At 40.5% G+C, this 15,954-nt stretch overlaps 1 protein-coding gene across 1 annotated transcript; it reads left to right on the top strand.

The window, feature by feature from the left end:
- Positions 1-1,024: 1,024 nt before the first annotated feature.
- Positions 1,025-10,084, top strand: chmp6b (charged multivesicular body protein 6b). Its single transcript, XM_085467053.1, has 8 exons — positions 1,025-1,391; positions 1,852-1,961; positions 2,701-2,788; positions 2,869-2,955; positions 3,041-3,106; positions 3,298-3,378; positions 3,502-3,574; positions 8,152-10,084. Exons 1-8 carry the CDS (start codon positions 1,329-1,331, stop codon positions 8,199-8,201), a joined length of 618 nt encoding a protein of 205 aa, XP_085323179.1. The 5' UTR covers positions 1,025-1,328; the 3' UTR covers positions 8,202-10,084.
- Positions 10,085-15,954: the final 5,870 nt, after the last annotated feature.

Raw genomic sequence — 15,954 nt, 5'->3', positions numbered from 1 at the left:
AGGAACATTAGTTGTGTCACTCCCTTCTGTTGAAGAGTGCCACAGTTGCTGAATCTACAGAAGTTGTTTCTGGGCTTGTGTTCAAAGAAGAACTGATGTTTAGAGGTTTACCTAAGTGCTTCACATAACAGGATATGTACAGTTTCCTTTTTTGCCCTCAGTTTAACTTTGTTGTCCTCATCCATTTCATCATTTTTGCTAGCATTAGCCCCAGCGCTAGCCAAAATGTCTCCCTTGTCATTAACTTCACTTTCTACAGTGTCCATCTCAGCCATAGATTGAACTCGTTTCTTGTTTTTTGTCTTGCCGTGTTTGTCGTTCACCATAGCCCCATCCTAGTTAGTCATTTTCTGCTGTTTATCTTGGTAGTATTTCAAGTATTCAGGGGCTTTGACAAAAAAAGACCCGGGAACAGTAGTTCAGTGGTTGTGTCTTGTTCCTTTTTTTTTCAGTGTATTACTCCCGAACCCTGATTTGATCCATATTTTCTGCACTCTGTACCCATACTTTCACACCTAGTTTTTTTAAAAAGTAAACGTGGCCACTTTTAAATAGCTCGTGACTGAATGTTTGGACTTAGAATAAATCAGGAAGATGTTAGAGTGAAAACGTAATTATAAAAATGTGAGTTTGAATTATTAATAATTAATGTGAGTGTAACAGTAGGTGCAGAGAACTGTGCTAGAAAAATTTGTTTGAGAACGGTAAAATCATCTAGAATTAATTTGCTTTTTTCATTTTCATTGGGAAATTTTTTAAATTATGAAGATTAAATTAAATTCAAACTTTTGTAAAAGAACAAAAAAACAAAACACACAAATCTAACACACTCCAAATACTCAATCTGTGGAAGTTAAATTAATTAACATGCAAATTTCCAATCCTTTATCACAGGTTACTCTGACTGTTTGTATTGTCACTCTACTTTGAAAGTCCACACCGGAAGTTTTGTACGTTCACACTGTAGTTTCTGTGTCTGACCACTGGAGGGCAGTGGAAACTGGTGGATCTCTTTATTTTAAACTGTGTTTACGATTACTCGGCTCTACCCTCGAAACAGCTGTGATTTTAAAGTATTTTCATGTTAAATAACGGCAGGTCTGTCATAAGTTTGCTCTAAATGGGCGCTTTAACCAAATGTCATACCAGAAGTGTCTGTCCCTGCCGGGACACCGTCCTTCCTGGTGTGGGTGTGGACACAGATGACTACACAAATAATGGAGGAGAATCTTCGCAAGTCTGTCTCTTGAATTTAGCTTTACATTTAAGTAGTTTGCCCTCCTTTTTTGCTTTTTGGTTGAGACTTTTAGCTGGCATGCTGTGCCAGGATGGGAAATCTTTTTGGAAAAAAGAAACAAACCCGAGTGACAGAACAAGACAAAGCGATTTTGGTAAGTGTCACACAGCTAGCTCAAGTGTTAGCCTGGAATTCTGTGCTGTAAAACAGAGCGAGCTCTTGTGTGCTAATTTAACAACTTCGGTTATCGAGTAGCCCTCAGCAATATTTTATAAAGCAAAACATCTAAATGTTATTATTATTCAGGGTCTACTCTTCTGTCTTAACGTACTTAACCGCTTAATCCTCTTCGATTCGTTCTTTAAAGTGTCCTTTAAGCAAACACTGTAAGTCATTCAAATTCTAACACTGTAGTGTACTTATTTTTCTATGCCGGTATTACCGGAGGACCTTAACGTAAGCGCAGCCAGTAATAATCAGATTATAGTTTGTGCAGACTGCTACAATTTCTAAACCTGGATCAACAAGAAGTTGGTATGGCTGAATTAGTTTGAAGCGTATCTGAGTGCAGTGCAGGTGTTTGGTTCGTTCATGTCTCTATTTCCTCATTTCAGCAACTCAAACAGCAAAGAGATAAGCTCAGGCAGTATCAAAAGAAGATCAATGTGCAGCTGGAGAAGGAGAGGCTTCTGGCCAAACAGCTGCTGAAGGATGGCAAAAAAGAGTGAGTACAGTATAATCAATGAAACCATAGTAATGATTGAAAGGAGAGTAAAGGCATATATGTTCTCAGCACGAAATATATCAATACTGCTCAATAGGGAGCGTAATACTCAGGACAGAAAGGACAGCTTCCCTGCAACTGTTCTTGCAGCTGACTTCCCAGAGTTCATTAATATAAAATTAAAATTAAGAAAAATAAAGTTTTGAAATCTGCAGTTCTGAAATGTTGTTCTAATTGATGTCTCTAAAGCTTATTTCAGGCAGAATCCTTAAAAAATAATAAATAGCGAAAAACACAAATCAAGCTGACGTCTTCAGTTGTTTTGCTTGTTTGAGCAGCTGTGAAGAATCCAAAATATTTCCTTTCACTGTCACCAAATTCAGTTTAACAGAGGGCTGAACTGGATGAAAATCACCTTCTCTCCAAACTTCTTTATCAACCTTCCTTTTGTTTTCTCTGGGTTATCTACTGCAGCTGACTGTGAGCACATGTACAGTGTTGGTGCATGTGCTCAGGGTGCTTGGACAGAGAATCAGAAACTAAACGTAAATCCAAAGCCAGTTAATAGTGGCAAGAAAGCAAATGGGATGGGAGATGGGAAAGAAGAGAGGTTTTTTTTACTGTTGCAAAAAGAATTTGGGAAGACGAGACATTTTGTGCAGCGCTTTTTTTTTGATTGTCAATCATCTCTTACATTTCTCCCTCCTTACTACAAGCTTTAACGTGTTTATTTGAACAGGAAAGCTCTTCTCTTACTGAAGAAGAAACGCTATCAAGATCAACTCTTGGACAAGACAGAGAACCAGATAAGCAACCTGGAGCGCATGGTGAGCGATCGGCGAACTGCACTGACACTCAGCAGCGTTTAGGTGGCGCTCACAGCTCCTCCCTGTGCTCCTCGTTTCAGGTTCAAGACCTGGAATTCGCCCAGATCGAAAGGAAAGTCATCGATGGATTGAAAGTTGGAAATGAATGCCTGAAGAAAATGCATGAGGTAGGTGATGACATGTGGCCTGCAGATGCTTTTAAAATTCATCACCTGTTATTCATGAGCTGTTATCAACTCTTTTTCGCTGCAGGTGATGTCTATTGAAGAAGTAGAACGGATTATGGATGAAACTCAAGATGCCATTGAGTACCAAAGGGTAGGTCCTTTCAGCTGGTAATCGGGTTCATTTATTATTTTAGCCTCTTTTACTTCATTCTGCAAGTAGATGTGGAGAGAGTGAAAATTTAAAAGGATTTCTCAAATCTCTGTAGATTAAATTTCACAGATGTAAAATTGGTTCGTATCCACAGTCATTTCACTTTTTAAAAACTTGTCGTCTCTCTGCAGCAAATTGACGACATGCTGGCCGGCTCCTTATCTCAGGAGGATGAAGATGCTGTGCTGGCTGAACTGGAGGCAATAACTCAGGTTAGTTTAATCAGCTTTAAAAGAAAGAAAAAGAAAAGATTAGATCGCACTTTTAGCAAGCAGCACCCTGCTCTTCATTTTGATTCTGAGTTCTGACCTGTCGGATTTTGAACTTTCTCTCAGGGAGATGTCGAGCTTCCTGAGGTCCCTTCAGACAAACTGCCAGACGTTCCAGAGGCCGCGGAGGAGCAACCAGGTTTGTTGTCTCATGTTTTTCCTATCCCAGGTTCACACTGCTGCACAGTCCTGTTCAAAAAGCAAGACTGACTAAAGTTCCAACCAGAAGTCTTTCATTATCCATTGATAACTCTGTTGTCACACCTCCTCAGGTTAAGAGTCTTGGTTTTATCCTTGACAGCACTCTTTCCTTCACAGTACATATTAATAATATCACTCAGTCTTCTTCTTTTTTTTTAATCTTCATATTAACCGCCTTCATCCTTCGCTCACTCCAAACAGTACCGTCATACTTGTCAATGCACTTGTCATATTTCGTTTAGATTACTGTAATTCTCTTCTCTGTGGTCTATCTCAGAAATCTCTCCACAAACTGCACTTAGTTCAAAATATAGCTGCTCATATTATATCCAGAATTAGATCCACTGAACATGTAACAGCTGTTCTTAAACAGCTCCATTGGGTTCCCATTCACCTCCCTGTAAATTTGAAGATCCCACTTCTTACTTTATAACCTCGCTCCTCCATATTTATCTGATCCTCTCCATACGTTTTATTTTGTTGTACTAATGTAAGGTGACCTTTAAAGGCACCTGTTAATAAATATGTTATTATTATTATTATTATTACTAATGACTTTTAGAATATGTGCATGACACTTCATAGAAAAAATCCAACAGCCATCCTCCCATCGTGTTTCATATCGCAGAGGCTGTGCTGAAACCTCAATAATATCTTCTTTCCACGACTGTAAACACTTCACCACCAGAAAGTAATTTTAGAGGAGTCAATAAATAGAATGCTTTTATTAACCCTTTACAGCCGATCGGAGCGGGCACGCTCCATTTTGCGTAACTATTTTTAAATCCCGGTAGCACTGCAACCACGTAAGCTAGCGCAATAATTTTTTTTGCATATGAAACCGGAGGAGTTGTACTTACATCTGATGCCATCAGCTTGTCCTCGGTCACAGTTTCCTTCCACATATAGCTTTGCAAAAACTGCATAAAAATCACTTGCAGCAACAAAAACATGATATTCCAGAAACACGCTTCCCCGATCCGATCAGCTGTTTGTAACACTTCCTACGTCCATCAGCGCGAACTATCACATGACCGCATGACCTGCCCGAAACCGGAAGTGACGTCATTTTGCGGAAATGTAGTTTTTTTTTTACGATCGGGGCCTTATGAGCCTATACTTGTGTTTTAAAAAGTTATGTTTGAGTTTATGACTTTCTGTGTCGTTTCTGGGATACTGAGGACTCATATTGCACTGCTGGAAATAGTTTATTTTGATGCATATGCTGTTATTTTGCAAATTTGCACTATAATATTTATTTTCGTTTTTCCTGCAGTGTATAAAAATTGGTGTATTTCAAAAATAAAACTATGAAGACACTCAAAATAAATTTCCTGTGGTGGGAAACTAGTTTGTGCAACTTTTTTGTATTTACAGTTTTGAGGGATAAGCCTCTTAAATTTCTCTAACTAGAAATATATGTTAAAAAAACAAAAACGATTTTCAATTTTTTTGTAGTTTATTGCACTTTTTTGCAATTTATGTAATTACTATGCACCTAATGCAGACATATTATTAAAATTTAGGCTGTAATGGTTGTATTGATGTATAGCAACTTGAAATGCTCCCAAAAATGGCTCTACAGCATGTAAAAATATAATATAAGCTCTGGCGGACTTGGTTCTATGGTAGGTCTTAAAGGGTTAAAAGGCTGTGCTGAGTCACCGTGGGCCCCGGTGACCTTATCACTCTGTTTAAAACTAAAACATGCAGTGTGATGAAGCTTAAATCTCGCTGCTGTCTCACGTCTTTAAAAAGGTCTTTAATGAGGTGTCTTCTTGTCACGTTGGCGCTTTATTAGATGCTTAAATGCAAAGCTCAGAAGAGAGAGGTCCTCAGAAAGCGAGGTTATTACATCTATTAACATCACGTTTTTATTCAAATAAATGGCAAAAACCTGCCCTGCAGCTGTTTGCAGCCACTACTTGCAGATTTTTGTGTCGATCATTGTTCTTTCGCTGCTGAATCAAAACGTCTGGAAAGATTCCCGTCTCATTAGATTAGATTAGATTAGATTAGATAGATTAGATAGAACTTTATTAATCCCTCGGGTGGGTTCCTCTGGGAAATTCGATTTCCAAAAAAGCACAGCACCGACAGAAGTTACAGAGTTACAGAATATTATATATATATATATACACACACACACACACACACACACACACACACACACACACATATATATATATATATATATATATATATATATATATATATATAAATACAGAGACAAATATAAATAAAATATACGAAGGGGATAAATAGAATAAATAGGAATAAAAAATAAAAATACAAGTGAATTGCACATTTCAAGTATTGAGTCTATTGCACTGTTGACTATTTACAAAAAGTATTGCACAAGGTATTGTACAGTGAGGTGCAGAGGCACTACAGCTTAGTTGTTCCCCCCTCCTTTGTCCTCCTGTTTCCCCTCCCTCTCCCCTCCAGAGAGGAGTTAAACAGTCTGATGGCGTGTGGGACAAAGGAGTTTTTAAGTCTGTTAGTTCTTGTCTTGGGGAGAAGCAACCTGTCACTGAACAGACTCTTCTGGTTGTTTATGGCCGTGTGCAGAGGATGCCCAGCATTGTCCATAATGTCCATCAGTTTCTTTAATGTCCTTTTCTCTGCCACTGTCACCAGAGTGTCCAGCTTCATGCCGACCACAGAGCTAGCCTTCCTGATCAGTTTCTCCAGCCTGCATGAGTCCTTCTTTGCTGTGCTGCTCCCCCAGCACACCACAGCATAGAAAAGTACTCCAGCAACCACCGACTGGTAAAACATCCTCAGGAGCTTCCTGCAGATGTTAAAAGACCTCAGCCTCCTGAGGAAGTACAGTCGGCTTTGGGCTTTTTTATACAGGTGCTCTGTGTTGCATGACCAGTCCAGTTTATTGTCCACCCACAGCCTGAGGTACTTGTACTTGTTGACCACCTCCACCTCCTCCCCCTCTATCTGAACCGGCAGTGGACCTTCTCTGGACCTCCCGAAGTCCACAACCAGTTCCTTAGTCTTTGAGGTGTTGAGTTGCAGGTGGTTTGTGTGACTCCATGCGACAAAGTTCCTCACCAGACTTCTGTACTCCTCTTCCTGATCATCCCAGATACACCCCATGATGGCTGTGTCGTCTGCAAACTTCTGAATGTGGCATAATTCAGAGTTGTAGCAGAAGTCAGAGGTGTACAGGGTGAAGAGAAGAGGGGACAGCACAGTTCCCTGTGGTGCTCCTGTGCTGCTGACCACAGTGTCAGACGTGATGTCCTTCAGCCTGACGTACTGTGGTCTGTCGGTGAGGTAGTCGGAGATCCAAGCCACCAGGCAGGGGTCCACCTCCATCCTGTTCAGTTTTTCTTGAAGCATACAGGGCCGGATGGTATTAAAGGCACTGGAAAAGTCAAGAAACAGGATCCTGACCATTGCCATCTTTGTGATCTTTGACTCTCAGTTAATGGTGAGGAATGGTAGAGGCACACCTGATAGGAAGTAAAAGGCTGTCAATTGTTGAAGCTTAATCACTCTGGGGACCGTTAAATTGTGTGTGTAACATACATATAAGCGTGAAAATGCTACATTGGATTTACTAAAAATGACCTACATACATGCACTTTCTATACACATAAAAGGTAAAAGTACTCTTTATTTGAAGTAAATGTTTTAATCAATCCGAGTATATATGTGAAGAGTCTTGGTAGCCTTGGTAGTTCATAGGCAGAGTTTCTTCAAGATTACATACTCTATGGTCACTGTAGCATGATTAGTACTCAGTAGATACTTTATACATGTATAATCTGTATTAGGCCTGGGCAGTGACACCCAACATCTGGTCGCTACAGAGAAGTTTGTAATTCCTTAAATGGTTGACAAGAGGCCATAAGGGGTTTTTGGGGGCAGCACCGTGTGCTTCTTTGCATCCAGTTTCACTCTACCGACGGCAAATGTCCAGCAAATCCTCGTCAACCATTCAAAAAATACAAATTTTTCCTTAGCAACCACTTGTTGCCATATGTTCGCTGACCCGTCTCTAGGCCCCTGTGGCTGAAACCTCAGTTTTGTTTCTGCATTGTTGGATCTGTGAGTTTTCTGCACTTGATCTGTGATCTCACAGCAGGTCCAGGTTGTGTGTTTTATGTTATTGGACAAGATGAAGGTGATGTTGTGTCTGCTGTCAGGTCAGGCTTCAAGAAAAATGAACTTTGGTTTTATTTTTGCATAAAAATGAGTTCACTGCAGTGAGATCAAATAAAACAATACAGAATAAAACAATTTTGGTAAGTAAAGTTCAATAAAGTAAACTAGTCTCAGCAGAGGAAAAAGCTTGGAGCATAAAATAATACATTGGTTAACCAAACTTGAAAAACTTCAGGAAGATAACTGGTGTACATGGTATGCAAACAATAGCAAGCACTGAAGCATACTAAAATGCTGTAAAATACTGTAACATTACCTATAAAGATTTAGCATGTCACGACTCTACGGCCCCTCATCCTGCTTCTTTCTCTGTCAATCTCTTTGTTTCAGAGCGGGAGCGTCCCAAGAAGAAACCGCAGCGAGAGGCGCTCGCTTTGTAGGAGCACGACTGAGGATCTTCAGCCGACAGCAGCTGGTTGCTCAAAGACCCAAAGACAGCAGCCAGTCTCAGATAACCAGGCCTCCTCCACCCCATCCAGCGGCTGTTTCTCCTCATGGGCTGCAGGTTCACACGTGAAGCGAGTCAGGACCGGTTCACCGCAGTCACAAATGCTGATTGAACCATGAAGACCTGTGAGATCAGATTATCGTGCCTAACCTTTGTTTGATTAGTTCTCTGTGTTTACCATCAGTCATTTGACATACAGTGACCTAAAGCCATGTGTGTATGTCATTTTAATTCCTCCCTCAAAATATCTTCGCCTGATGGGTAATGTTTTTAAAGAGCCAGTTCACCCAAATTACACATTTAGCTCTGTGCATCCAGGTCTGTGCTGCCATGCTTTCTCAGATTGTGGTGATTTTTTTTTTTTTTTTTTAGTTTTTAGTTTTTTTGCTTTACAGCTGCAGTAAGTCCAGCTGAGATTAAATTGCTTTTTTCCTGCTGTAGAATACATATATCTGTTCTGTCGTTTGTCCTGTGAGGGAGGGGTAAAAATGCAGAAGAGACATTATGATGGTGCTGTGCTCTGGCGATCTGATCCACCTTCCTGTCATCTTGTTTGCCCTCTGTGTGCTCACCAGTAACTGATACCTGTACAGCAAGTTGGAGTAAATGGAGTTAGCCCTATCTACCCTTATTGTAGACTTTGTGACCTAAACACATAGAACAAAATGATGGAGGAGTTAATTTCCAACTTTCACCATGAACAGAGCCTCCTTCACATATGGCGATAAATTGTTCACCCTAACATTTGCCTGGCTCTTTACTTTCTTTGATATATGTCGTTCTACTAATGCACTCAGCCTGTTTTTATCTGTGTAAAATCTCCCACTCAGCCTCCCTGCAACAAACGCACACATCTGGTGAAACAAAAACTTGAGGAGCGCAAAACAAGCATCTCCGCAAACATAGTAACATAGATGATGGATCGGTGATCGGTGAATGTAATAACAGAGAAACAAGCCTGGGAACCATCATTGGTCTCTGACAAGTTCACATAGAGACATTTTTCTTCCATGTATTAACTTATTTGTGATTGCAAAAAGGGATGATTAGATCTCATTTCTGCTAGTTTTTAAAAATCTTTGCTTATAAAACATTTGCATTTAGCAACAGGATGGAGGGGTACGTTGTTTTTCTTGTGATTTGAGTGAACTGATCCTTTAAAGCAGGTATAACAGAAACATAACATTTTCTCTGTAAAGTCTTTGGTGTCTTTCTCTTACCGTAAAGGCCTTCTCTTCATCTGGCTTTGCTTTCTGAGTTACTCAACCCACCCTAAAGTACCCCCCAAAAAACAAAACAAAAAAAACTATTTGCATCAGATTCGCAGAATATTCTCTCAGTCTGACCCCTTTTCAAGCAGCTTAACTAATCTAATTCCTTGCTCCCCTTGTGGATTAGTTCAGTGTCATTGGAGAAAGGGCTAATCATATCGTCTGTGGGCTTACCTCTGACGCCCAGACAACAGCTGGTAATCTCTTCAAGGTAATAACTTGACAGAACCTGGGGCTTTACCCATCAAGTATGATCAAAACTAATTATTTCAGTGTTTGCGTATGATGCTTTAGATTTTCTTACATATTCATGTTAAAGTGGTGCAAGAAGGGTGGCCTAGATCCAGAAGGCTTAAAGCTTGTGCATCTTTGAAGATCCAGCTAACTAATCTGTAAATCAGTTAATCTCACAGACAGAAACACTGATGACTAATACTGACAGTCTGCGATTCGCCAGTCCTGCTGCAAACTACTTGTCTTAAAATGGCCTCAGATATTGTACCTCTATATATTCTTTTTACAATAAAAGTGTTTTTTTATTGCCGTTCGTTATCTCACTGCCTGTAAATCACTGTTCCGATTGTTATTCAGTGAGTGAACACAAGGTGGCAGCAGATGACTCAGTTTTGAAGCTGCTGGTCTCCAGTTTTCTCTCTCCTCACTTCACAACTGACCAAGGCAGGTGGTCTCTATGTGTTGGAATAAATGGGAGTCCTTCTCTCCACTATCTCCAAATGCTTCTTATAAGGGATTCTTTCATCACTGAGCTTCTGTCTCTAATTTTGTAGGGTCCTTACATAAGGACCTTGAGATGACTGTTTTGAACTGGTGCTGTGTAAATAAAACTGAATTAGGTACACAGTTTACTGTGGGGCTTCCCTCTCATATCCAGATGAAAGTTATCTTGTAGCTAAAATGTAATATTTTGGGCCGCCTTATTTTTCTAAATCTATACCAATCAGGCATAGCATTGTGTTGGTCCCCCATTTGCTCCCCAAACAGCCCTAACCTGTCAAGGCATGGACTTAACTAGATGCCTGAAGGTGTGCTGGGGTCCAGCACATCCCAGAGATGCCCAATTGGATTAAGATCTGGGAAATACGGAGGTCAAGTCAACACTTCAAACTTGTTGTGCTCCTCAAACCATTCCTGAACCAGTTTTTGTGGCAGGGTGGATTATCATGCTGAAAGGGGCCATCAGGGAATGCTGTTCCTCTGAAAGAAGGTACATGGTTTCCAACCATGCTTAGGTAGAAGCTACATGTCAAAGTAGCATCTCAAGGTTTCCCAGCAGAACATTGCTCAAAAGAATCACATTGCCTCCACCGACTTGTCTTCTTTCCATGGTGACGTGCTGGTGCCAGGTTTTCCCCAGGTGAGCAATATCCATGCACCCAGCCATCCACGTGATGTGGAAGAAAATGGAATTCACCAGACGAGGCCACCTTCCTGCACTGGTCTGTGGTCCAGTTCATGCTTGCGTGCACATGGTTAGTGCTTTTAACAGTGGACAGGGGTCAGCACAGGCAGCCGGACTGGTCTGCAGCTCTGCATCCCCATACACAGCAAACTGTGATTCACTCTGTACTATGACACCTTTCTGTCAGAACCAGCATGAAGTTTTTCAGGAATTTCAGTAGATCCATCTGTTGGATTGGACCACATGGGCCAGCCTTCATTCCCCGTGTGCCTTCTGTTCCTTCCTTGGACCACTGTTGATAGAGGAACACTCTACTGGAGATGCCCTGACCCTGAGGACAAAATGTTAACTTGCTCCTTTATATAACCCCTCCCTCCATGAATATCCATCAGTGAATATGATAGGTATTCACTTCACCTGTCAGCGGTCATCATTTTACGTCTGATCGGTGTATGTTTAACCTATTTCCCACATCACACAAGGGGAAATGGGTCAGATGATGGCATACAAAGAAATTTGTTTCCTGCTTTGGTGTGGAGGAGCTTGAATGTCCTGCACAGATCACTTTAACGATTAAATGACAGTAATGCTTTTGTGTCCATCTGGAATGAAAAAGGCTCTGCTGACAGTGAAAAATTGAGGGTTGTAATCCAATCATTTGCTTACCCACATTGTTTTAGCCTTATGTCAATTTATTTAATTTAAATGTGAAGATATTGAAAACTTTAATAGCACAGTGTGGTGCTAATGGGGGTACAGAGGTGTGGTGCTTTACCGAATTCTATAAAATTGCATGATTTATCTTTAAAGTAACGATTGGCATTTCATCAGTGCTATAAAAGAAGGGGAGACTGTTGACGAGCCCTCACCATCCTCTTTAATTTCATTAGAGTAGGAGGCACAAGTTTAATGATCTGTGTTATTATAAATCTCAATGATTGGTCTGTTTTATGCTTTGCAACCTGATTTGTCATATTTTTGAATCAATATTAAAGATTAAAGGCCTTTAAAGTCTTAATATTAAAAAAACAAACAAAAAAACACACATAATGAATCTGTTACCCCCCCATTCTGTGGCTTCTAGCATGTATGACTAGCATGTATGAAAAGTACAGGCCCACCATGACCTTGCTCTGCTATTGTTCTGAAGGTGATCAAAGCTCATTCAGCTAAGGACAAAGCATCAGATAGATAGGGAGACATTAAATGTTCCCATCTCTAACCTTGAACCATTCTCTCCGACAAAGCCGATGTATTGACGAGTCTGAAATAGCCCGAATTGCTTTTGTTCACTTCACACTGTTTTTTGTTTTTTGTTTTTTTTTTTTGAATGGACTGAATCCACTCTGACTGTGCACTACAAGCCTTTTCGGAGGTGTGAGGGAGTGGGCGGCGCACAGACTGAATGTCAGAGCGCCGCGCTTGCTGATGAATCACAGACGTGGATCTAAAGCTGAGAGAAAAAGCCTGAGAGGACGATGATGAGTAGGCTTCACATGAAACGCTGCTGAATAAATGCTTCAGGTATGTAGGTGTGTATGTGTAACCTGCCCACCCGGAGTCTTGCCTACCTGATTACACCCCCACTGTACTGAATATACACACATGCAGAACTTTACTGAAGTGAAATGTCATTTTCAACAAGTTTATTTAAAGGCCCCAGTCCTAAAGGACAATTTTAAGTACTTTGTTTCCAAATTCTGACAAGTCACTTAATTTTTACACTGTTTCCTGTGCTCCCCTTTCAGTTGCCCGTTCACTTCCTATCATCTCTCCATTTTTGGCTGTCTAATAAAAGGATGAAAAGCCCCAGATTTATGAATAAAATGTCTCTAAATCACTAATTAGCTCACTAAAATGTTTTAAATGCTTAAAATGGACAAAAATACATTGGAAAGACATTACTTCTGGGCTGGTGCCTTCAGGTATGCTGATTGAAGCCACGTGGATACAGCTTCATATAATAGACCATGGATATACCACTCTGAGTGTCATCACAGTCCAATCTTAGCTTTTTTGAAACCAGAGGTCATGAAAATGTGTTAAATCTGACATAAATATGTAAACTGACACTACATCCTCATGCAGTAACAGGTCATCTGTTATAAAGTGAGCCCACCCTAATTTGTTCCCTGTTTTATTTACCTGTTTGACACTGACAGAGATCATAGCTGACATATAAAGATCATGCTGTGTAAAAAAAAACATAAATTTGTCTGGAAAATCGTCAGCCTGTAAATTCATGAGATCACAGACCAAAGGAGCCAACGACTGTTTACTTCCATACAATCAGGCCTCCCATTTGCAACCAGATGTGTTGCTCTACGCTGGTTTTTATCAAGACTGCATGGTTAAATGGCCTTCATTTTCAGATCCAGAATCTGCATTGATCTCATAAGACAGCTCATAAGCGGTTTCATATGTTATATATTTAGAATAATACCAATCTTATCCTGCCAAAAACGTCACATCTCATAGATGTTTATTTTGTGGTTTGAACCCCAGCCTCAAGTAGAACCCAGTTTAAACCAAAAGAAAATTTAAAAAGTATGTGTAAAGGAACAACCTTCAGCAAACCAATGTACTAACTGAGACTATTTTTAGGGGCTATATGCTCATTTTGGATTAAATGCCAGAAATTTGTATCAGGGGCATCAAAAGACTGGATAAGTTTAATGGTTAAATGCTTTGTGTTGTTGTTGTTGTCATTTTATTAGTTTCAGGTCATCATTTTTGCCACTTCACGCCTGAGTTCAGTCTTAAGCCTCCAGCTTTGTTTATTTCTCAAACTACCCATAATTAATAATCAATGTCTTAATTAATTTGTGTACAATTATACTTCAGAATAGGTTGGATGTCAGCAAACATAATGGCAGCTCACATTCAATTACGGAAACTAATTGTGGGGATTGAATATTCACAGAGGACTAAATCAATAGCCTCGCTGACAGTGGGAAGGCTGCTGTTTGCTCCAGTGAAGACCAAACATGCCTGATTGATTTCCACTAACTGTCTGCAGTTTGGTTTCCTCGGGACTCGCTCTAATCGGATGTGATGAACAAAACAAAATAAGTCTGTTCTGGTAGAGATCCACGGTGCCACTTTATTATCTGGTCTACAAGCTGCTCTTAAATATCTGCTCTATCTCACTAAACGAGAGATAAAAAAGTGTTGCAGAAAAGAAAAAGGCATGACTGTCCTCTTTCGCACTTATCTTCTGTTATCTTCTGCTTCTGTCTCTTTTATTTAAATACATCCCCATTCAGCAGCTCTCAGATCGTGATGTGTGGGATTTCCCGGCCCACAATCCAGGGCTTACAAATCCAAGTAAATGTGGCTCCATCCCACTCATACCAACCAGAGCCCACTCACCCAACCGCCACACAAATATAGAGCAGGCACACATATGGGGCCACGGTAAAATCTTTCTCTGTTGTGGGTTTATTAAAACTTACATTTTCACAAAACAAACACACAAAAAAACCCTTTCCATTATCTTACAGCCCCTTTTATGTAGAGGGAAGACTGAGCCGGAGGGTCTAAATGACTGAAATAATAAACACAGACTGAATAAATCACTATAAGAATAGGGATACTGGAAAATGTAATATTTGTACCGACTAAATGGATGAAGATTGTTGCAGTTTCTGTATGGAGCTGCTCAGTCAGGTCTTGTGAATGGTTGTAGCAGAGGAGGCGTGGGGTGGCTGACACAGCAGAGCAGATGTGGCTTCTTTAAAAGCCGTGCTGCATTTCTAGACTCAGTGCAAAGCATCATAACACAAGAGCACACTGCCTGGTGGTTTCAGTCATGATGACTTACAATATTAATAATAATAACACAAATTATTGGCTAGAGGGCGAAGGAATCAGGTTTTATTACAATTATCATGAAAAAAAGATGCCTGATTACTGATAACTGAAACAAAAAAAATCACCCGACTTCAAGTCTTTAATGTCAAACAAGCTGTCTATACTCCCAAAAAGAAAAAAAGGTGATTCCTATAAAGTCTGTCAAACAGTACAAACCAGCCTTTACATTTTAAATGAGATTAGTGCTTTTTAGTAGGAGGAACTCAGCAGTGAAACCACCTGTCAGATTACCAACAGGGAAAAGCAGCTTCTAAAGCCATGAAAGAAAGCGTGTCAAAGTGTCTGTGCTAATTTAATTAAAAACTGTATTTTACTGCTAAATCTATCCATACATCCATCTATTCACCTCCACTTATCTAATTCAGGTTTGTGGGGGGCTGGAGACTTATCCCAGCTATCATAGAATAAGGTGTGGAGTACAGCTTGGACAAGCTGCCGCACTGTCAGGGGCTCTGCTGTATCCAGCTAAATCAGAATATAAGGACCAACTGATTGATGTCATGATGACGATTTTAGGGTGGGTTCTTTCAGGGATGTTTACGTGATTTTTTTTATGTGGGGCCCATCCATTTTCTTTGTGTATCCAGTTCGTGGTTGCAGCTGGGCCAGAGCCCATCCCAGCTGTCATAGGACAAGAGGCAGGATACAGCCCAGACAGGCTGCCAATATATGGCAGGATTAACACAGAGAGACAGGAAACCGTTCACCCTCACACATTCACACCTACACCCAAGTCCCCAGTTAACCTAATGCACGTCTTTGGAAGGATGAAGCTGGACTACCAGAGAGGAACCAACCCAGATTTGGGGGACACTGATTAACTGTATTTAGGAGGACCACACCTTTTCTCCATACCTCCTCTGCCGTTTTGGGGTAGCACAGGTTTGGGGGTCCAAGCAAATTTTACGGAGGCCAGTGCCACCCCTGGACTCCATTTTGGCTCCGTCCTTGCTTTGTTCTCTTTTAGATCCACATGCCAAAATCCAGTTTTGAGATTTTTTAACAGAGCGTATTTCTTATTTTTAAATTAAATTAATGTCTGCTTATTGTTAGGCTAACATCCGTTTTATCCTTCCCCCAGGCTTCAATGTGATACGCTGGAGAATGATGGCTCCTGCCGC

This window comes from Copadichromis virginalis, linkage group LG8 (assembly GCF_057382275.1).
Source record: "Copadichromis virginalis isolate Kocher_CV1m ecotype Utaka linkage group LG8, C_Virginalis_male_GT1.1, whole genome shotgun sequence".
NCBI classification, from domain to species: domain Eukaryota; kingdom Metazoa; phylum Chordata; class Actinopteri; order Cichliformes; family Cichlidae; genus Copadichromis; species Copadichromis virginalis.
Note: the sequence above shows the minus strand (reverse complement) of the source record. Positions and strands in the feature narration are given on the sequence as shown.

Excerpts from the sequence above, each read along its gene's own strand:
- chmp6b (XM_085467053.1), top strand. The coding sequence starts at position 1,329 with ATGGGAAATCTTTTTGGAAAAAAGAAACAAACCCGAGTGACAGAACAA. Across the intron at positions 1,962-2,700 it reads CTGAAGGATGGCAAAAAAGA|GAAAGCTCTTCTCTTACTGA; the intron begins GTGAGTACAGTA and ends TTATTTGAACAG. Across the intron at positions 2,789-2,868 it reads TAAGCAACCTGGAGCGCATG|GTTCAAGACCTGGAATTCGC; the intron begins GTGAGCGATCGG and ends TCCTCGTTTCAG.